Below are 20718 nucleotides of genomic sequence, written 5' to 3'. Positions count from 1 at the left end.
ACCCAGCTTCGCAAAGCCTTGTTTAGGGCGTTTAGAGTTAAATTTGAATTGAGTTTTTTGAGAGAATTGATTTAAATATCTATATTTATCGTCGGGATATTCATGTTTAGTTAGCTTGCTTTAAAACTGATAGATCGCTGGTTCAACGTTGTTAATTTATCTCTAAATAAGCAGAAATCTCACAAATTCGATATTGCTCTAAATTCTAAATTCTCCAAGTAAAACATAATTACTCCGAATATTGGAATCATCAGCTATTATGACTGTTTATCATGTAACCCTTATGTGTCTTATTTTCTTCATCAAAATCTGAGATCTATAATAAACACTGATGACCACAAACAGTTGCTACTCAAATACCTAAGTTGCCCTTTGCCGTATGTTTCGTTACTTCAACAAAGATAAAAAAAGACAAAAAAGTTTCCAATCGTATTTGAAGTATGATTTTCATTTATTCATTTCAGATCGAAAGATATAATAGCTTAATTATGCTAGTTTCTCATAACTAATAAATGTTATATAGTGGAATGAAATGCTGCAGATGGTGCACAATAGCCAGGGTCGGATCCATTAGCTGAAACAAAGTATTATAAATACAAAATATTATATTAGAGACGAAGAAAAATATGAAACTAAATGTTGAATTTAAATTGAATAAAACTCAATATACTTACGCTTGAAACAACTGTAATTCAATTCCACTAGAAATTTACAATCATCGTCTTTTGTGCATGTGGCGGAGAGCCCTGACGATTCATTTGCAAGACACAAAGGTGGACAAATCTGGAAAGATAAAAAATAATATATAATTTATGATCTTACAAGTGTCTAACACAATTTACTAATTAGTGATATCGCATCGCGTTAATCACTAACAATGAGAATCAAAAAATTCATATTTAAGGAATATTATACTCACTAGAATGCCCATCAGGATTAGAATAAAATAGATGGAAATGAATTTCATGGCGACACTGTATACGATATAGTGAATCTAGCTTGAAAAAGGATTGTAACAATTGATTGTGCCAAATGATTCGGAATAAGCTTTATATACTCTAGTAGTCAGGGTTAAATAAACAAAAATTAGCATCATAGACACCATCTGTCAACAAATAAAACACCATTACGATCTAATTTGCGATAATTTTTATCCACTGTGTTTTGTTTGAACCAATCGAAGAGTTTTTGAATCATTATCTTATATAAATTATACAATACAATGTACGTGAAAGCTTGTGCAAAGGTTTTGAACATGCTATTTGAGTTCATTGATTTGCATTAGATAATAGTGTCATATTAGTATCATTTATTAGTCAGATTTCTTACTCATAAGTTCTTTATATTATTCTCTGAATGATATCGATGGAACAATGTAACGTTAATTCTTCAATGTTTAGTTAATTCTTTCAAAAAAATCACTTTATCAATAAATCGGTTTGCTCAGTTACATTTGCAATTATTTTAAGTTAAACTAGTGAAAACTGTTAAACAGTCATTGAAAACAATTGTTAAAATATTTAATTAGCGATTAACGTTTCCGTTTCCCAACCATGAAAAATACAAATGGAAAGAATGAATAAAAAGTTTAATTTTTGGCTCAAAAAATGGACTGAAATGATTTCATGATAAACCCAAAGTTCTTTACAAACAGTTAGATTGATGTAATGATTCAAACCTAGTTTTCAATAATAATGCAATAAAAGGACATTGCTAGATTATCTACTCTTTCTAGTTGTTCATGGTAAAGTTCTTGGCTCCTAAAGTTATTCTCATGAATTTATGTGAAATTTAAATTAGCAAACGAACTTAGTTTCATCTCTAACATGATAAGGAGCGATTTCTCGAAAATGACTCTGAATGACTTTGGCCTCAAAATATAGTATCTGCGGCAGTAGATTGGCACTTCCTGCAATAGGCTAGCAAAATTTTGATCACTTTTATACATAATACAAGCTGTGACATTATCAGTGACTATCTGGGATTTACCGATTCGCCCAGCTTCACAAAGCCTTGTTTGAGCGTTTAGAGTTAAATTTAAATTGAGATTCTTGATTGTATCTATATTATGACTCTTCATTTTCTGGTTTCTGGTTATAATATTATAATTTGTAACAGTTGATAATGGTTGAAAAGGTCCATAGGTTTGTTATTGATCTAGGGGTCTCACTATAAAAACCAAAGACGACCAAAAAACAAAGTTCGATTATCCTGAATTATCAATTTAAGGTCTATGTTATAAGAAACTAAAATGATTATGCTATTATATCTTTCGTTCTAATATGAATAAAGAACTTCTAATAAACTTCTTATTCTAATAATCGGGTTTTCGAAGAAATCGTTTATCAGTGAACTTGCCTACAACCTTTTAAGGACCTTTAGGTCATTTTCCAGAAATCATTCCTGAATGTCACAGAAGTTCTTGAGAATAATTTGTGAATCAAGAAGATTTACGATGAACAGCTAACATATCAGTTAGAAAGAGTGGGCAATCTCGACATGCACTCTTTCCTTGTGACCTTCATTGTTACTTCTGTATTATTGTAAAGTTAGGTTTTACTCATTCAGTCAACCTAACTGTTTGAAAGACCCTTGGGTTTACCATGAAACCATTTCAGTCCATTTTTTGAGACAAAAACTAAACTTTTTATTAATTCTTTCCATTTGTATTTTTCATGGTCTAGAAACGGAAACTGCAATCACTAATTAAATATTTAACAATTGTTTGCAATGACTGTTGACAGTTTTCACTAGTCAAACTTGAAATAATTGAAAATGTAACTGAGCAAACAGATTTATTGATGGGGTGATTAATTTGATAGAATTAACTAAACATGGGAGAGTGAAAACTATATTGTTGCATCGATATTATTCAGAGAATAGGATAAAAATTGCAATTCTCTGAAATGGATTGAAGAAGGTTAGGATTAATATTGATTAGGTCTTGGTATTTGACTTATAGAGTTGAGATCTGAGATTTTTGGGGTTTATCAATCCATACACTTAATTTACGATTCAAAAGGATGAAGTTTTTGTTCCGATTATATACAGCTGTATCTAGTTCAGTTCTTTCCTTTGTCAAATTTTATTTTTCCCTGCAGATTTGTGTATCTTTATATCTTGCACAAGACCTTTCTGGAGTGGTCGACGGCTCATGCACTACTAGCGTTAATAATTACTATCATAATACAATCTGGAAATTGCATTCAGTTTGATTTGAATAACCGAGTGAACTTCAGATTAGTTTTAACCGCTTATGACCACAAACAGTCAATACTCAAATACCTCCGTCTTTATTTGCCGTATGTTTCGTTACTTCAACAAAGATAAAAAAGTTTTAAAGTGTATTTAGAGTATAAGCTTTTCTTTATTCATATTATTAATAGATCCAAAGATATAATAGCATAATCATTTTAGTTTCTTATAACATAGACCTTAATCAAAATCGATAATTCAGGATGATCGAACTTTGAGACTATCCTTTTGCTCAATCATCGAATAAAGCCAAACATTCGCCAGTAGCTAAACAAAATAAATATATTATAGAAATATTAGACACAAACGAAATATGAAACTAATGTATTAATCGAATCTAGTTGAATTGAAATTAAATAAACTCAAGATACTTACTTTTTAAACACACGTTCGGAGGATCGTAACACTGATCGTCACGGGTGCAAGCTTGGCGTACTTTACACAGAGATGGGCAAATCTGCAAGTTAAAAGTAAAAATAATTTATATTTCATGCTTACACAAACGTGCATCAACAATTTACTAGTTGAGGATATTGCATCGCTTTAAGGAACAACAATGAGAACCAAATAATTAATCTGCAAGGAATAAGATACTCACTAGAATGGCCATCAGGATAAGAATAAAATGGATGGAAATGAATTTCATGGTGACACTGTGTACGATATAGTGAATCTAACTTGAGAAAGGATTGTAACAATTGATTGTGCCAAATGATTCGGAATAAGCTTTATATACTCTAGTAGTCAGGGTTAAATTAACAAAAATTAGCATCATAGACACCATCTGTCAACAAATAAAACACCATTACGACAATTTTCATAGATTGTGTTGGCATCTTGGTAACAGAAAACTGTTTTTGAACCATTGAATAAATTGAACACTAAAAAAGTAAGTTGTTAGTCAAAGCTTGTGCAAAGGTTACGAACATGCTATTTGAGTTTATTTGAGTTGTGTTTTGATTTGTATCAGATAAACGTGTCATTTATACAGTGTTTAATCCGATTTCTGACTCATGCTAAAATTTAAAAAATAGAAAAGCGGAAATACATATTTCATTTAAACACCAAATTTTGCATAATTTCGACGAATTTCGATCAATAAACCCCAAAAATCTCAGATCTCAACTCTATAAGTCAAATACCAAGACGTAATCAATATTAATCCTAACCTTCTTCAATCCATTTCAGAGAATTGCAATTTTTATCCTATTCTCTGAATGATATCGATGGAACAATGTAACGTTAATTCTTCAATGTTTAGTTAATTCTTTCAAAAAAATCACTTTATCAATAAATCGGTTTGCTCAGTTACATTTGCAATTATTTTAAGTTGAACTAGTGAAAACTGGTAAAAAGTCATTGAAAACAATTGTTAAAATATTTAAATAGTGATTAAAGTTTCCGTTCCTCAACCATGAAAAATACAAATGGAAAGAATGAATAAAAAGTTTAATTTTTGGCTCAAAAAATGGACTGAAATGATTTCATGATAAACCCAAAGTTCTTTACAAACAGTTAGATTGATGTAATGATTCAAACCTTGTTTTCAATAATAATGCAATAAAAGGACATTGCTAGATTATCTACTCTTTCTAGTTGTTCATGGTAAAGTTCTTGGCTCCTAAAGGTATTCTCATGAATTTATGTGAAATTGAAATTAGCAAACGAACTTAGTTTCATCTCTAACATGATAAGGAGCGATTTCTCGAAAATGACTCTGAATGACTTTGGCCTCAAAATATAGTATCTGCGGCAGTAGATTGGCACTTCCTGCAATAGGCTAGCAAAATTTTGATAACTTTTATACATGATACAAGCTGTGACATTATCAGTGACTATCTGGAATTTACCGATTCGACCAGCTTCGCAAAGCCTTGTTTGAGCGCTTAGAGTACAATTTAAATTGAGGTTCTTAATTGTATCTATATTATGTCTCTTCATTTTCTGGTTTCTGGTTGTAATAATTTGTAACAGTTAATAATGTCTGAAAAGGTCCATTGGTTTGTTATTGATCTAGCATTTATAAAGGTTGCTTTCCTCGAGACTTCAATTATCTCTCTGCTTACGCACATTTGATCGTTTTGAAGTTTATTGTTACCATTAGGATTTTCATTGATTCACTGGACTTCTAGATGTAGATCAAATTTAACCCTATTAAATGAATCCCATCAAAAAACAAAACTCATTTACTAGGCTTCTCAACATTTTTAATCTTTCATATAAATTGTAGCACTTCTTGTTTTATTACAATCAATTGATATTTGTATTTCATTCCAGCAATGACAGTTACTCGACAAGTTCATAAGAAAGCTTCACCCAATGGAAAGGTTAGTTAGTTAATTTAATTGAAATCAACAAAAATTGTGTGCTTTGGTAAAAATTTGATAATTAATTTACTTTTTTAAACTAACCTCCTTTAGCTTACTCTTATTTTGGTTAAAAGAGAAATATTGAGTCATATTTCATATGTTGAACCAATAGGTAAAGTGATTTCCATTAGCAGTGATGTTTAAAATAAATTTTGGTTATTTATTTATTTATTTTTGTGTGATTCAAATTAACAGAAGGTGTTATTGTTTATTCGGATGACATTGCTAAATCCAAAATACATGGTCAAGTGATCGTTACTTTCCGTTATGGTCGTGAAGAGGATGAAATATTGGGATTACATTTTAGCAAGGAACTATTTCTTGTATCACAAGAGATTTATCCCCATGGACCTGCATTTACACCTTCTAAAATTCAAACCAAGCTGGTTAATAAGTATGGACCAAATGCTGTCCCATTTGCGTTCAAATTGAACAAAAATACACCTCAAACGGTTGTCATTCAACCAGAAGAAGGGAGTGAAGGCCAACCCTGTGGAGTCTATTACACTGTTAGAGCTTTCGTTGAAGACTCGGACGGAAACAGATCAAAACCAGATAAAAGGTAAAGTTGTAGTAAATTATATTCATAGAATCTAATATTTAATGAATTTTTTCGATCTTTTCTTTGGTTTCTAGACAAACCGTTGAGATGGCAATACGTAAAACTGAGGTTGCACCAAAGGGTAAAAGTCGTCAACCATCATGTATCATCCGTAAAGATTTCCTTCTAAGCCCAGGAGAGTTGGAATTGGAGGCAACTCTGGATAAACCTCTTTACTATCATGATGAACCGATGAACATAAATCTGTCCATCTCAAATTATTCAAACAAATCTATTAAAAAGATAGTCGTCTTAGGTGAGTAGAAATTTTCAAGCTATTGAGCTTTTTAAATCTACCTTTAAATTATTCCCGAATTTTCATATTTATTTAATTTTCTTTCACTTCTTAATTATCTGGTCTTCAAATTTTCATTTACCAACCATTGTTAAAAGTTTTACAACACATTGATGTGGCCATGTTCACTTCGGGTAACTATTCATCATCTCTTGTCTCGATTGAAAGCCAGTAAGTTGGATTACAATTATGCTTAATCTGTGATAACTTTAATGGATGATTTGAAATCTTGAAATTTCAGAGAAGGATGTCCGATTAATCCTGGTTCCACTTTGAGCAAAACTTTCGTGGTTACTCCTAAGTTTAATGGTGTTAATGGTCGAGGGATAGCCATCGAGAACGCATTACCAGGGGAAGATAAAAAACTTGCTACTTCTACTCTGTAAGGGGTTCAATTGCTATTCTAATAGTGAAAAAGAAACATGTTGACTGAACTTTCTTTATTCTGTTATAAAGGGTGTATTGTTTAAGAGTGAAATTATGTGAGCAAAAGAGTAACATTTACTTATCTGTTTGTGCTGGTTATGGCGATAAATATGTTGATAAGATGCAGATAAAGGCGAAAATGGACAATGATGAAAAATGCATCATATTTATCAACATCTTTATCATCATAATCACCACAATCAGGTAAATAAATAATACTCTTTTTGCTCCCATAATTTCACTCTTAAACAATACACCCTTTAGATTAAGCTCAGAGCAGTCCAAGGAAGACGTTTTTGGTATTCAAGTTTCTTATTGTGTTCGCATTAAACTGCAAATGGGTGCTCTTGCTGGGTAAGATGAACTCAAATGAATGCTTGGATAATCAATTTATCAAGCTTATCAAGATTGAAAATTCAACTGAACAGATCATAGATGATTTGACAGTTCTGCTTTTTATTTCTTGTTTTTGAAGCCTTTAAGCTCTTACATTAGATATTTTTATGCAAAAAAATGTATTTATAATAAGTTTGATTTTAACCCTTTCTGGTGAAAATTTTACGAATAAGCATTGCTAATGAATCTTTTTCATCTATTCTAGTGAAATGGTTGGTGAACTGCCATTCTTGTTGATGCCGCAATCAGCAAAGGCTGCGATTGGGGATAGCTGAATTATTTTGTTTTCAATGTGTTCTATCTAATTCACTAATAAAGTTGTAATTTTAGAGATACTTGATGAATTTTTGAAATATTCAATAATGTAAATATCAATTTGAATGTTAAATTAAAAATCTTAAACGCAAAGCTCAAAGAACTTTTTATTCAATAGCAGCAAAATGAAAAGTCTTAAATTAGCAATTAATAATTTTGTAATTTCAATCAAACCAATAAGTTATAAATCAGAATCATCTATTTTTGTACATCTAAAAATTAAATCAATGCAGCTCAATACAACTTACCAGTTATATTGAGCTGTCAACAGCATCGAGAATCTTTTCACAAATGAATTTTGCTCACATTACCGCTTTTTTGATCTTATCTGTAAAAATATATTCTGGGTAAATAGTTATTCTTGTAGGGACGTTTTTTATCCTTTCAACGATAAGCTAATGAATTTTCATTTTCATTAACGTTACTCTTTGTTTCACATCAAGCTTACGCATTGCGCATTCAAAAAGGACGCCAAAAATTGAGTTAGATTCTTTGGTATCCATTGACTCTTACAGTTTGTTTAAACTTGCAAACCGCTAATTTTTTATGAACTTTAAATCATATTATCAACTGTTTATAAGCTTAATCTTCAATAATAAATAAATAATTTAATATCTTGAAGATGGATTCTTTCCTGAATATCAGTAGAGGAGGAAATACTTCAATTCAGTGGGGCCAATACAATGTTTTAGGTGAAAGTGATCATCATTTATTGCAAGCACATGGATCTGTATTACCGGTACTTTTGATTGAAGCAATTTCTTCTGAAGGTAAGTCAATTATAAAGATTTTACTAGATGAAGTTACGGTAATCAATATTCAAATATTGATGTGTGACTCATTAAGTCAACCTTTTGGCTATGAACATGAAATAACTTGTATCTATTTACGTTCTTCACCTTTTCTTTTTCTTCCAGTCTCACCATTCCAGTCAATCAGTGTTAACATTGTTAAAGAAGGATGGGCCTGGTTAGTCTGTGGAAGAAGGCTTTTCGTTTGGAAATATGTTCAAACCAAGAAATCAAGAATTGAAAGCTTTGAATTGCAGTTACCTGGAAGTGATTTACTACATAAAGCTGACTTAGTTTGTCTAGTATCCTACAAGTCAACCCATGTTCCAGGAATAGTTGCTGTATCACCAGAAGGAACTATCCGATATTGGCCTTCTATTGCCCATGATGGCCATTTCATCGAAACTGTTGCTGGTGACCTTCAGGGTCAAGAATGTTTTTCATTGACTGATATTGAACCTTTAGGATATATCCTTGGAACCACTACATCATCATTGTCACATATTTACATTACAAGTAGCTCAATCGTTTGCAGAACTCTTAAAATACCTCAGGGTGTTCTTGCTGGATTTGGACAACGAGTTACATCTTTCATATTCGGAGCCTTGCCATCTTCTAATTCCAACGAAAACAAACCTTTAACTAAAATAATTAGAGAAAAAAGTAGTTCGGATGAAGCTGTCATTTTCGTCTTAGCCGGTACATACCTACAGAAATGGAGCTTAGTTGATTTTCAAACCGAAAAGGTAATAAATTTAATTGCTCTGTTAATTTGTTTGTCTAATTTTTGTTTCTTATTTAGCTCATTTGTGAATATGACTTGGAGAAAGCTATCACGGACTCTTATTTGTCAACCGTTTGGGTGAGTTTTAAAGCTGTAAAATTGTTTGAAAAAATTCTTAATCAACCTTTCCATCTCTACAGAACCCTGGTAAAACTCATCCCAACCAATTAAAAATGTGGTTCATTGACATGGAACTTCAAGAAAATCTTATCTTAATATTGGTTGCTGCCCTGAATCAAGACGTCTCACACAAATTGTATTATGCTATTGCCGTTATCGATGTTATGAATATTTCAAGTAATCAAGAAAATCTAAAAATTACTAAATTCAGCGTTCTCCGAAGCCATACTCCTAATTATTCCTCAAATAACGAGGCCAATTTATTATCATTGAAAATGATTACCAACGTGGAAAGCTCTGATGTAATCTACATTTATGATAAAACACGCATTTTCTGTTGTCAATGTAAGAGTTTTTCAATATCCAAAAATGATGTCGTGAATTAATTCCATCTTTCTAATTTCAATATTTCAGATAATAATGATGTTATTGATCTCATATCTTTCACTAATCGAGAAAGTCAAATTCTTGGAGCAGGAGTTTTTGAGGGAAATCCTCTTCTGTTTACCTCACGAGATAACCTGGTTGCTGTCAAACCAAAAGATAATATAAAGTAAGTTTATTTAATCTGGAACATAAGCGTGAATATCTAATTTACTCCTCTTCTTTTCTAGTCAACTCATTGAAACTTACAAAGCCACTCCATCCATTATAAAAGCACCAAAAATGAGTGGTAATCCAATCGAAAATTTAAGATCAGCATTTCGAATGTATCGCAGAAAAGAAACGGTAAGTAGTCATACTATTTTCGCCAAATTTTCATATTAATAATTGGATTTTTTCTGCTGCTCTATTATAGAGAGAATGTTCAGCATATATCGCTGCTTTCTTAGCTAATTTTGACAAACCCTCCGCAGAATCTGGCTCAGATGAATTCATCCTCAAGTTAAGTCAAGAGCTCTGCGACGAAAGTCCATCCACTGATCCTCGTTGGCTTGACAATTTAAATCTTCGAGCTAATCGTGAAGCAATGTCTGCTTTGATTCTGAAACAATTAGAAGAAAAACTTGATGTTCACCGACAGTTTCTCGATTTTCTCAAAGTTGTTCGTATTTGGTCTCAGCTTTCTCTTGTCAACTACAATGGATGTGTTTCCCCGACTAAATTGATTCTTTGTGAACACGAAGAGAAAATAGTTATGGCAATCGCTATTAAAAATTTACACCAAGAGTTGGACGATATTTTTGAACCAGCTATTGATCGTTTGATAGATTTACGAAGAGAAGAGTCGGAAGAATCCCACTTATCGGCTAATGATCGATTTTACCGCCAGGTAACTAAGATTCATGAAATACTTCCTGTATTAATTCAATTCGAAGAAGAGGAGCTTCTCGCCTGCATGAACTCACCAAAAGATGGCTTGAAGTTGGTTCTCACCATAAGTGATATTGTCATCAATGTTTTCCATGAAGTTCGCAGATTTAAAGCCTCTAACCCTGAATTATATGACAACTTGGCCGCTAAAAATATTGAATATGTACCTTTAACCGCAACTGTTGGGCCTAATGGAATAAGAACATCCTTACTGAAGCAACTAGATGTTCTGATTAAAAACTCAACTCGGACAGACGCTGTTTTAGCTGGCCAAGATGATGAAACCCAATTAAAAGGAATCATTTATCAGAAAATTGTTGATATTAGTGATATTATTCTGGAAGGTTATGTGAATCATTTGAAAACAATTGATGAGACTAGCGAAAGATTCAAATTGATCAACAAAAGTTTCGATGCTGACAGAACTCAATGCATTAAACCTCTCTTACAAGCTAAACAGTATGAAAGAGCTTGTAGTTTGGCTGAGAAATACCACGACTTCGAGACTTTGGTTAGATCTTGTGAGGAGTTGGACAACAAAACGAAACTCAATCGTTATGTCGAGGAATTCAAAGAGAAGGGATTTTCCGAGTTCCTATTCAAATGGTATATGAAAGAAGGTAAACAAGGTAAAATGTTGACCACTCGATCACAGGACTTGTCTAATTTCTTGAAAGATCATGATGATATCAACTGGTTACATTATATTGGAATGGACAAGTTTAACGATGCTGCTAACAGTTTACAAATATTAGCCGCAAAAACTGATGATAATATCAATAAAAAGAAGACCTTACTCAGTCTTAGCAAATTGTGTTTATTAACAAATGGTGATCAAGATCAAGATCAAATCGAGGATATCAACAAACAATTGGAAGAAATATTAGTTGAAACAGAACTATCTGAACAAACTGATGAAGATAACTTTGATGAATAACTTTGTATTATAAAATGGTGTCTTCTTTCAATTCTAATTTTCTTAATCTAACCTCCAATGTATCCAACTTTCATTGTGTAAACATCATTTTTGTCGTATACAGGTATATGTTGCTTTTAAATTAAAAATAAATTAGTTTCCGACCAATTAAAGACCAATTTAACTGAATATATTTATGATCGATAATTATACCAAAAAAAGATTACAATTCATTAGCAACCTAACCTTTTTAGACATACATTTTACTCATCTTTAGACGAATCTAAAAAAGGAAACAATTCCTTGAATGCCTGGATTTTATTGAGCACCAGAATTTCAGTTGATCTTATTAATAGATGTTATCAAAATTGTCAATAATCTCATTCAATGTCAAATGATTATTTAATTGTCCTTGAAACAAATGAAACTCGAATTTTCTTTTCTGCTCAACTTTGAAGCGACATCTATGTTCATCTGGGCGTGTTGTTGTCTATTTTTGACGTAAATTACAGGATAACAATTGAGTTGTTTTTTTCCTGGGCTATCAAAGCTGTTTTTCTTGAAGTAAACACATTTACAGTTTCACTTATTTATTTGGTTATTGTTCTTTCGAGTCGTGTTTTAGATTAAATTAAAAAAGGATTCATGATGGCTCTAAAGATGCTCGTTGGTCAAAGTAAGTAATTCCTATTTCCTATATTTCAATAATTCTGTTTATGATTGTTTCTTTTTTACTGCTCTCTCATCATCACCACTATCAGTACAATAGGTCACCAAACCTATCCCATTTCCCTTACAATCTATCCTTTTTCCCTAACCATGTCTTTGCTTCCTACGCTCTATTCTGTTTCAGCTTATCTGCCTTGTACGGTTTACTTCCCTGGCTATTGATTTTTTCAATTCAGCCTTCTATTGGTGTTTTTATCAAAATTTAATTATTTACGATGCAATTTTACATGAATATTTTGTCAATCTTTTTCACCTTACGCAGAAATCATGAACGAAGCAATCAGACCTTGCAAGAAAAAAGGTGAATGGAAGGTTCTAATTGTTGATCAATTGGGGATGAGGATGATCTCAGCTTGTTGTAAAATGCATGAGATTGCCGCTGAAGGTATAACGATTGTGGAAGATTTAGTCAAAAAAAGAGAACCTTTGCATCATATGGAAGCTATTTACCTGATTACTCCTACCGACAAGGTAATATAAATCTATCTGGTTATCATTTATTAATTTAAAAGCGATTAATGGATTATTGACATTAATTTTTAATGTTTGTCTTTACTTTTTTTCATTTTTTTCATTCAATTAGTCAATTCGACTTTTGATGCAAGATTTTTTAAGTGCAAGATCAGCAATCTACAAAGCAGCACACGTATATTTCACGGAATCTTGTCCCGATGAATTATTCAACGAGTTGTGCAAATCGCCCGCTGCCAAATACATAAAAACGTTAAAAGAGATAAACATTGCCTTTTTACCCTATGAATCACAAGTATTCTCTCTCGATTGTCCAGAGGCATTCCAATATTTCTACAATCCAGCAAAACAATCAGGTCGTTCAGCTAATTTGGAAAGAATTGCTGAACAAATAGCTACAATTTGTGCTACCTTGGGTGAATACCCAAGTGTTCGTTTCAGGTCAGATTTTGATCGCAATGCTGAACTGGCTCAGCTTTTGCAACAAAAATTAGACGCCTACAAAGCAGATGATCCTTCAATGGGCGAGGTATGCAAGTTACATTTATTAGGACTTTGTCAACATATTTGTGTATTTACGATTTTTCTTTGTTTTGATTAGGCTCCAGAAAAACACAGATCTCAGCTGATCATTCTCGACCGTGGCTTCGATTGTGTTTCTCCTTTGCTTCATGAGCTAACTTTTCAAGCTATGGCTTATGACCTTTTACCAATTGAGAATGATGTTTACAAATTTGAGCAAACAGCTGGTAATGATGTTCGTGAAAAAGACGTTTTGTTGGACGAAAATGATGATCTTTGGGCTGAATTAAGACATCAGCATATTGCCGTAGTATCTCAAAATGTGACCAAAAATTTGAAAAAGTTCATTGAAAGCAAACGAATGAGCACATCGGATAAAGCAAGCCTAAAAGATTTATCTCAAATGATCAAAAAGATGCCTCAATATCAAAAAGAATTGAGCAAATACTCGACCCATTTACATTTGGCTGAAGATTGCATGAAAGCATATCAAGGCTATGTTGACAAATTATGCAAAGTTGAACAAGATCTTGCTATGGGTACCGATGCTGAGGGAGAAAAAATCAAGGACCCAATGAGGAATATTGTACCCATTCTCCTTGATGTTGGAGTTGGAATTTTCGATAAAATTCGCATAATCCTCCTGTATATCCTTTCCAAAAATGGAATTTCTGAAGAAAATTTAACAAAATTGATTCAACACGCGCAGATTCCGCCTGCAGATAAGTGCATCATTACCAATCTGGCACATTTCGGCTTATCCATAATTTCAGATGGCGGTCGTAAAAAAATGTACCAAATTCAGCGCAAAGAACGCATCAATGAGCAAACTTATCAAATGTCTCGTTGGACACCAGTATTGAAAGATCTCTGCGAAGTAAGTGCTTTTAACATTAACTCATATCATGTTTTTTTCAAATATTTTCTGTGAAAACTGTAGCTAAAAGTAGTATTTTATACTAATGATTATTAAGTGACTAAAGATTACAAATGACTAATACTCCTTTGTAATCTTTTGACCGCAGACAAATGTACAAATGTATTTACTTTGCTTTTGGTTTTATGTTTTAGTATTTTACTCCCACTGTAGGTTGATTTTCCAGTTTTGTATGTAATCCTAGTTGATTACATTTGATGAAGACAATTTTGTATGAAACTGAGATCAATATGTTTATGACTCTTTTTTCAATGATATCTTACTAATTATTGCTTATACTTTTAATGTTACAATCAGGATGCAATCGAAGAAAAACTTGATCAAAAACACTTTCCTTTCTTGAGCGCTCGAGTCGCAACTGGGTTTGGTCGACCCACTCCTACTAGTGTTCGTTACGGAAACTGGCATAAAGACAAAAATGCCCTGAATGTCAAAAATGTACCCCGACTGATTGTCTTTATTATTGGTGGATTAACCTATTCTGAGATGAGAGTTGCTTACGAATTAACAAGGGATATAAAAACGTGGGAAGTTATTGTTGGTAAGAATTCAATTCAATTATTTCTTTATTTACAATCTTTGCAATATTAATGATTTTAATTGGTTAAATTTTCCCTTTTTCATTCCAGGTTCTGATCACATTCTGACTCCTGAAGGTTTCCTCTCAGATTTACGAGATCTTTCCAGTTGATCATCTCCTTGTGGACGTGATGAATGAGCATAAGTGCAATCGAAAGTTTTCAGCTTGTTTTTATTTAATTTGCTGGATTTTAATTTAAACATCAATGAAGTGAAAACTCGGAGCAACATTTTCTCAATGCTTACTATTACATTAATATAAGTGTTATACTTTGCTCGACGAGATCTTATTGTTATCTTGAAACAAGTGACAACCAACTTAAGTTTCTCAATCTCTCTGTTGCCCCGCTGTTAATAATCTCATTCCATGGCTAACATTAGAAAATCTCTTGTTTCAAAATTTCGAGTGTGCTTTATTGCTTTTGAGTGATCAAAAATTTCTTCCCGCATAGCAAATGAAAAATATCTAACTAACGAAAATCAATTATCATTCCAATAATTTTCTTGCTTGGTGACATTCTTCCAGAATTTTTTCAATTGTGTACCTTTAATCAAACCATTCCTCTCCCAGCTTCTCCACAACAGTTAACTTCACTCACTGTTTTTGTAATTGTTCAACTTAACATTGTATTTTTGGTTCTTTCTTTTCTTCATTTGCTTGCGTTTTAAATTAACATTTGTCACCTTTGGTTAAGAAATTTAATATTACGTTAGTCCAGTTGCCAGAAGGAATTGGAGTTGTTTTGCACTAAAAATAATCAGCTATCACCAAAGCCCAAAGCGATATCACAAACCACAAACATCTCCATTAACATCTTGTTCATCTTCGTCATTCTTTCATCATCACAATCATCTCTTTGAGAGATTCAAATAACTTAAAGCTAGTCAACATTGGATCACATAGACAAACAGTAAAACTTACAGCTCTGAAAGTTTGGTTTGTTAATTGCTTACTGTTCACTTCTGGATTGCTAATTATGATTGTAAATTAACTCCCATATCATTTTGAATCAACAGTGAGTAGGATTTTTAAGTTAATCTAATCACACTCTAAAATTTCATTTTGTTTAAAAATTTGATTGTTATAGAAATTTTACCCATTTTAAAATGATCAGCAATGATTGATAATTTTCTTCAATTTTAAGATAACTTCGTACTTTATTCTGTTTTGGTTGTCTGTGAACTTTAAGATGATTTACAACTCAAACCGAAGACTGTACATAAATTTAATCACTATTAAAAGTTAAATTATGAATATTATAAAGCTTTCCCTCAATTTAAATTATCAATGGTTGATTCAAACCTTTAAAACCTGAAAAACAAACATGCAATTACAATGTAAAAACTATCAATAAAAATTACAATCAAGATGAAAAAACTAATCTATTATATAATAATTTTTTGGCTACACATTGATTTTCATGCCAAATATTTACAATCAAATTGTATCTAAGGCAATTTTAATAATTAGAGCTCTTTATAACTGGTGAGTTAACTCTACGTTTAAATCAAACTAATGGTGAAACATTGAATGCTCGGATTTGTCTTTCTAGGTATCGTTAGAGGGAAGCACTTTTATGCTGTCAACTTTGCGCTTGTTTTTTCATATTTCTGTAAAGTTTACATTGTAAACAACTGACATTTTGAAATATCTAATTTTGTTAATTAAAATATAGTAATTATGTCTTCTCCTGGTCCTTCTGAAGATCAATCTTATAATAGTGTACAGCCTAAAGAAGACAATGAAGTGATTAATCAACAGCTTTATCAGTTGGTCCAAACAGCTAATATTGATATGGATTACCGAGTATTCTGGTTAGTTTACCGCCTTTTTCCTCGCCCATTCATTCAATTGTTGTTTTAAAAATGATGATTATGCTTACTTTGGATTCTGTAATTTTATCTTACTTTTTGTTCATTTACAGTGTTGTTGTCGACCTGCTACGAGCTGGGATATGTCCAGAGGCTTTATTTGTATTCTTTTCAAACATCTATCCTCATACTCGTGTTGGCAGAAAGCTTGCTACGGCGAAAAAAAATCGAAGAAGCAAACCTTCACAATGTGAAAATCAAGTCGCAACAAACAAGGAAGGGGAACAATTATGACCACCGGGACTGTTCGTGTTTGTCAATTCCTTTTCAAGACACAAAATTACCAAACTGTTTCTTGAATAGACTATTGTTGAAATCATTCCATTCATCTACTCTTTGCGAGTCTGTAAATTTTTTTCGTGTTTTACTTTATTAAAGACATGGTTGAATTTGTTTAGTATTCACCACTAGAAGACTTTTGGTATAAAAAGAGAAATATTAAATAGAGAGATGATCAAGAATAGCATAAAACTTCTTTTCGTAAATATTTATTGGCCCTGAAAAGGGCCGTTTTTTGTTTTAAATAATGAAGGGAAGGGTCAGGAAGAATGAAATATTTATTTGGATGAAGTGTATTTGGTAACTGCCTTAGTTCCTTCAGACACAGCGTGCTTAGCCAATTCACCAGGAAGGAGAAGTCGGACAGCAGTTTGAATCTCCCTAGAAGTGATGGTAGATCGCTTGTTGTAGTGAGCCAATCTTGAGGCTTCAGCAGCAATTCGCTCAAAAATGTCATTCACAAAGGAGTTCATGATAGACATGGCTTTAGATGAGATACCAGTATCAGGATGAACTTGCTTCAACACTTTGTAGATGTAGATGGAGAAGGATTCCTTTCGTCGCTTCTTCTTCTTTTTCTTGTCGGTAGCTCGTACAGCTTTTTGGGCCTTACCGGCTTTCTTAACGGCTTTACCTGATGGTTGAGGAGGCATAATTAATCAAAAGAGTGTTAAATGAAGATCACGAAATAAAATTATATCAACGTAAGATAACAAAAACAGTTTAAATACAAAAAAGTTTTAATTACAAAGATGATTCACAATGAAATGATTAAGGTTTAATATTAAAAGAATGATGGTTGGACTAGCACAAAATATCTTTTCGTAAATATGTATTGGCCCTGAAAAGGGCCGTTTTTTGTTTATAATTCAGGAAAGGGTCATAATGATAATGAATTTACACAGAATAACTATATTGTCACTTGACTTTCTAGTATTCTTGAGAGGCTTTTCCCTTGGCTGGGGCAGCTGCGGAACCCTTCTTTGGTAATAGGACAGCTTGAATGTTTGGCAAGACACCACCTTGAGCAATAGTTACACCGGAGAGAAGTTTGTTCAATTCTTCATCGTTTCTGATGGCGAGTTGAAGATGACGGGGGATGATACGAGTTTTCTTGTTATCTCTGGCAGCGTTACCAGCCAACTCCAAAACTTCAGCGCCTAAGTATTCAAGGACTGCAGCCAAGTAGACTGGAGCACCAGCACCAACTCGTTCAGCATAGTTTCCCTTTCTCAAGAGACGATGGATTCTACCAACAGGGAATTGAAGACCTGCACGGGATGATCGTGACTTGGCCTTTGACTTGACTTTTCCTCCTTTACCACGTCCAGACATGATTAATTTATTGAATTGAAGATGAAAACAAAGTCACAAAAAATCAAAAAAGTTTTAAGAATATTGAAAGTTTACTTTAAACAGTTGAATTGAAAGGTTGTTGAAGCTCAAGTTAGCTTATATACTCACCAGCTAAAGTGTTTAAGTCACTAACCAATGAGAAGAGGCGTAGTTCTAGCAACAGCCAATGAGAGTGGAGATGAGTCCTAGTTTACGTCCGCGTTATCCTTAAACACGTTTTTACAGAGATCGATCAATTTTTGAGTGCAAATCGATTTAATCGATTTAGAATAGAAATCGAAACATAACCAGCTGACGCAACCAGTAGGAGGCAAATCACATGGTTTTCAGCAAGTTGTTTGAATTTTGATGGTAATAGTAAATATTGAAATTGAAATTTTATCTGTTCAAAGCAAAATAGTTTACTATGTGATTTCAAAAAATACAACTCGCCATTCAATATTATTATTTTATTTAACCCCAATCTATTCAAAATTGATAGAATCACAACACAATGATTGCTAGTTAAGGGTCCCTTAAACCTCAGTAGTGTCGCTTGTAGTTTGTTACTAAATTCAGAAAAATTAGTTTATAAGAATCTAAACATCTTCATAAACTGGAGTTGTAAATTTTCAACGAATACTCTTTGGGAGAGAGATTAAAAAGTGGCGATTAAAATGTGTCTAGCCATCAACAATGAAATTGCCATTCCCTGGAAACGTATTCAATTGAAAAGATCTAAACATCTGTCAGTTCCTCTTCGTTGTTGGCTGGATTCGTCATTGTAGCCATGGTTGTAGTGAGTTTCCCTAATAAACCAAATAATTCAGTTTCACCATGATAATTATATTTGGTATCAACTCTATTATCTCAGCTGACATTTGTTTATTATTTGTTTATTGTTTACAGGGTTAGTTTTTTTAGGTATCGTTAGAGGGAAGCACTTTTATGCTGTCAACTCTGCGCTTGTTTTTTCATATTTCTGTAAAGTTTACATTGTAAACAACTGACAATTTCAAATATCTAATTTTGTTAATTATAATCTACTAATTATGTCTTCTCCTGGGCCTTCTGAAGATCAATCTTATAATAGTGTACAGCCTAAAGAAGACAAAGATGTGATCAATCAACAGCTTTATCAGTTGGTTCAGACAGCTAATATTGATATGGATTACCGAGTATTCTGGTTAGTTTACCGCCTTTTTCCTCGCCCATTCATTCAATTGTTGTTTTAAAAATGATGATTATTTTTACTTTGGATTCTGTAATTTTATCTTACTTTTTGTTCATTTACAGTGTTGTTGTTGACCTGCTACGAGCTGGGATATGTCCAGAGGCTTTATTTGTATTCTTTTCAAACATCTATCCTCATACTCGTGTTGGCAGAAAGCTTGCTACGGCGAAAAAAAATCGAAGAAGCAAACCTTCACAATGTGAAAATCAAGTCGCAACAAACAAGGAAGGGGAACAATTATGACCACCGGGACTGTTTGTGTTTTTCAATTCCTTTTCAAGTCACAAAATTACCAAACTGTTTCTTGAATAGACTATTGTTGAAAGCATTCCATTTATCTACTCTTTACGAGTCTGTAAATATTTTTCGTGTTTAACTTGATTAAAGCCATTATGGGACTTTTTTAGGTACATTAAATCAGCTTGCCTCGCAATAAACCATCTTACATGCAATATCTCACCAACTGTAGGGAAATTTGGTTGACTAAAATTATTAATGAAACTAAACGAAGATAACCAAGGAATTGTACGATTTTTGAAAAATCTAGTTAGGATTAAATGTGGACAAATAGATGACCACTTATCCACAAAGAATTTCAGTTTTTCTAATCTTTGTTTACCAATTTACTTCTAAGCTTTCTGATTTACATTTGTATTCTTTTCAAGTTTAATTCACAGGCAAATCTGTCTTCAAATGTAGCTTTGCATGTTTCCATGGGAAATTGACTAATCATAACAAAGATTACTGAGCCGTACTGCAATTCACTTTATAAAAAATATTGATTAAAATTGGCTGATTATTGGGTGCAATACTGCGTTAGCTTGAAATCGATTCACTATTGATACATCAAGCATTTAATTATATTGTTAGCAGAAAAACAATGGTTGAATACAAGACGCATTTAGAGAACTATGAAAGTACTTATACAATATTTTTTGTATTCAGAAGCAGAGAATAGTAATTCCTACGTCCATGAATGGCAAATTTGGAAATATGTGATTGTTTACTGTTCAGAAAATGCCAACGCGAAGACGTTTATCTCGGGTTTTCAAGTTTACAATTTTTGGTTTTGGACTTCATACGATATTCACAATAATTTGCTCAATTGGTTTCCTCATCCAATTGATATTGGTTCTGATAAATTACTTTTCCTATCCTGTTTTAACCAATGTATATTT

The 20718-nt window shown here is 32.6% G+C and overlaps 7 protein-coding genes and 2 long non-coding RNA genes across 9 annotated transcripts; 5 read left to right on the top strand and 4 right to left on the bottom strand.

Moving 5' to 3' along the window:
* Window positions 1–432: 432 nt before the first annotated feature.
* LOC107364799 (uncharacterized) lies at window positions 433–1039 on the bottom strand. Its single transcript, XR_001569254.3, has 3 exons — window positions 920–1039; window positions 675–783; window positions 433–574 (listed from the first exon to the last, which is right to left on the bottom strand). It is a non-coding gene; the product is annotated as an uncharacterized LOC107364799 (long non-coding RNA).
* Window positions 1040–3347: 2308 nt separating this feature from the next.
* LOC107364795 (uncharacterized) lies at window positions 3348–4000 on the bottom strand. Its single transcript, XR_001569251.3, has 3 exons — window positions 3854–4000; window positions 3631–3712; window positions 3348–3522 (listed from the first exon to the last, which is right to left on the bottom strand). It is a non-coding gene; the product is annotated as an uncharacterized LOC107364795 (long non-coding RNA).
* Window positions 4001–5429: 1429 nt separating this feature from the next.
* LOC107364763 (arrestin homolog) lies at window positions 5430–7750 on the top strand. The gene is made up of 8 exons (XM_015932194.3): window positions 5430–5582; window positions 5676–5736; window positions 5820–6186; window positions 6261–6481; window positions 6619–6691; window positions 6762–6902; window positions 7211–7300; window positions 7548–7750. Exons 1-8 carry the CDS (start codon window positions 5535–5537, stop codon window positions 7615–7617), a joined length of 1071 nt encoding a protein of 356 aa, XP_015787680.2. The 5' UTR covers window positions 5430–5534; the 3' UTR covers window positions 7618–7750.
* A 438-nt stretch (window positions 7751–8188) lies between these two features.
* Nup133 (nuclear pore complex protein Nup133) lies at window positions 8189–11755 on the top strand. Its single transcript, XM_015932249.3, has 7 exons — window positions 8189–8427; window positions 8575–9194; window positions 9251–9310; window positions 9373–9697; window positions 9767–9905; window positions 9967–10081; window positions 10152–11755. The coding sequence occupies exons 1-7, from the start codon at window positions 8280–8282 to the stop codon at window positions 11601–11603; spliced, it is 2859 nt and encodes a 952-aa protein (XP_015787735.1). The 5' UTR covers window positions 8189–8279; the 3' UTR covers window positions 11604–11755.
* Window positions 11756–12114: 359 nt separating this feature from the next.
* Window positions 12115–16084, top strand: Rop (Syntaxin-binding protein Rop). Its single transcript, XM_015932250.3, has 6 exons — window positions 12115–12258; window positions 12574–12782; window positions 12895–13311; window positions 13384–14181; window positions 14539–14782; window positions 14871–16084. The coding sequence occupies exons 1-6, from the start codon at window positions 12228–12230 to the stop codon at window positions 14930–14932; spliced, it is 1761 nt and encodes a 586-aa protein (XP_015787736.1). The 5' UTR covers window positions 12115–12227; the 3' UTR covers window positions 14933–16084.
* A 361-nt stretch (window positions 16085–16445) lies between these two features.
* On the top strand, window positions 16446–17096 carry LOC107364820 (uncharacterized). Its single transcript, XM_015932263.3, has 2 exons — window positions 16446–16635; window positions 16746–17096. Exons 1-2 carry the CDS (start codon window positions 16502–16504, stop codon window positions 16924–16926), a joined length of 315 nt encoding a protein of 104 aa, XP_015787749.1. The 5' UTR covers window positions 16446–16501; the 3' UTR covers window positions 16927–17096.
* On the bottom strand, window positions 17040–17687 carry LOC107364818 (histone H2B). The gene has a single exon (XM_015932262.3). It carries the CDS (start codon window positions 17622–17624, stop codon window positions 17250–17252), a length of 375 nt encoding a protein of 124 aa, XP_015787748.2. The 5' UTR covers window positions 17625–17687; the 3' UTR covers window positions 17040–17249.
* A 6-nt stretch (window positions 17688–17693) lies between these two features.
* On the bottom strand, window positions 17694–18388 carry LOC107364815 (histone H2A). Its single transcript, XM_015932259.3, has one exon. It carries the CDS (start codon window positions 18304–18306, stop codon window positions 17902–17904), a length of 405 nt encoding a protein of 134 aa, XP_015787745.1. The 5' UTR covers window positions 18307–18388; the 3' UTR covers window positions 17694–17901.
* Window positions 18389–19289: 901 nt separating this feature from the next.
* LOC149093576 (uncharacterized) lies at window positions 19290–20345 on the top strand. The gene is made up of 2 exons (XM_015932252.3): window positions 19290–19492; window positions 19603–20345. Exons 1-2 carry the CDS (start codon window positions 19359–19361, stop codon window positions 19781–19783), a joined length of 315 nt encoding a protein of 104 aa, XP_015787738.3. The 5' UTR covers window positions 19290–19358; the 3' UTR covers window positions 19784–20345.
* Window positions 20346–20718: the final 373 nt, after the last annotated feature.

This window comes from Tetranychus urticae, chromosome 3 (assembly GCF_039701765.1).
Source record: "Tetranychus urticae isolate SD_2017Ah chromosome 3, NJAU_TeUrti_SD_1.0, whole genome shotgun sequence".
NCBI classification, from domain to species: domain Eukaryota; kingdom Metazoa; phylum Arthropoda; class Arachnida; order Trombidiformes; family Tetranychidae; genus Tetranychus; species Tetranychus urticae.
This window is presented reverse-complemented; position numbering and strand designations above follow the sequence as displayed.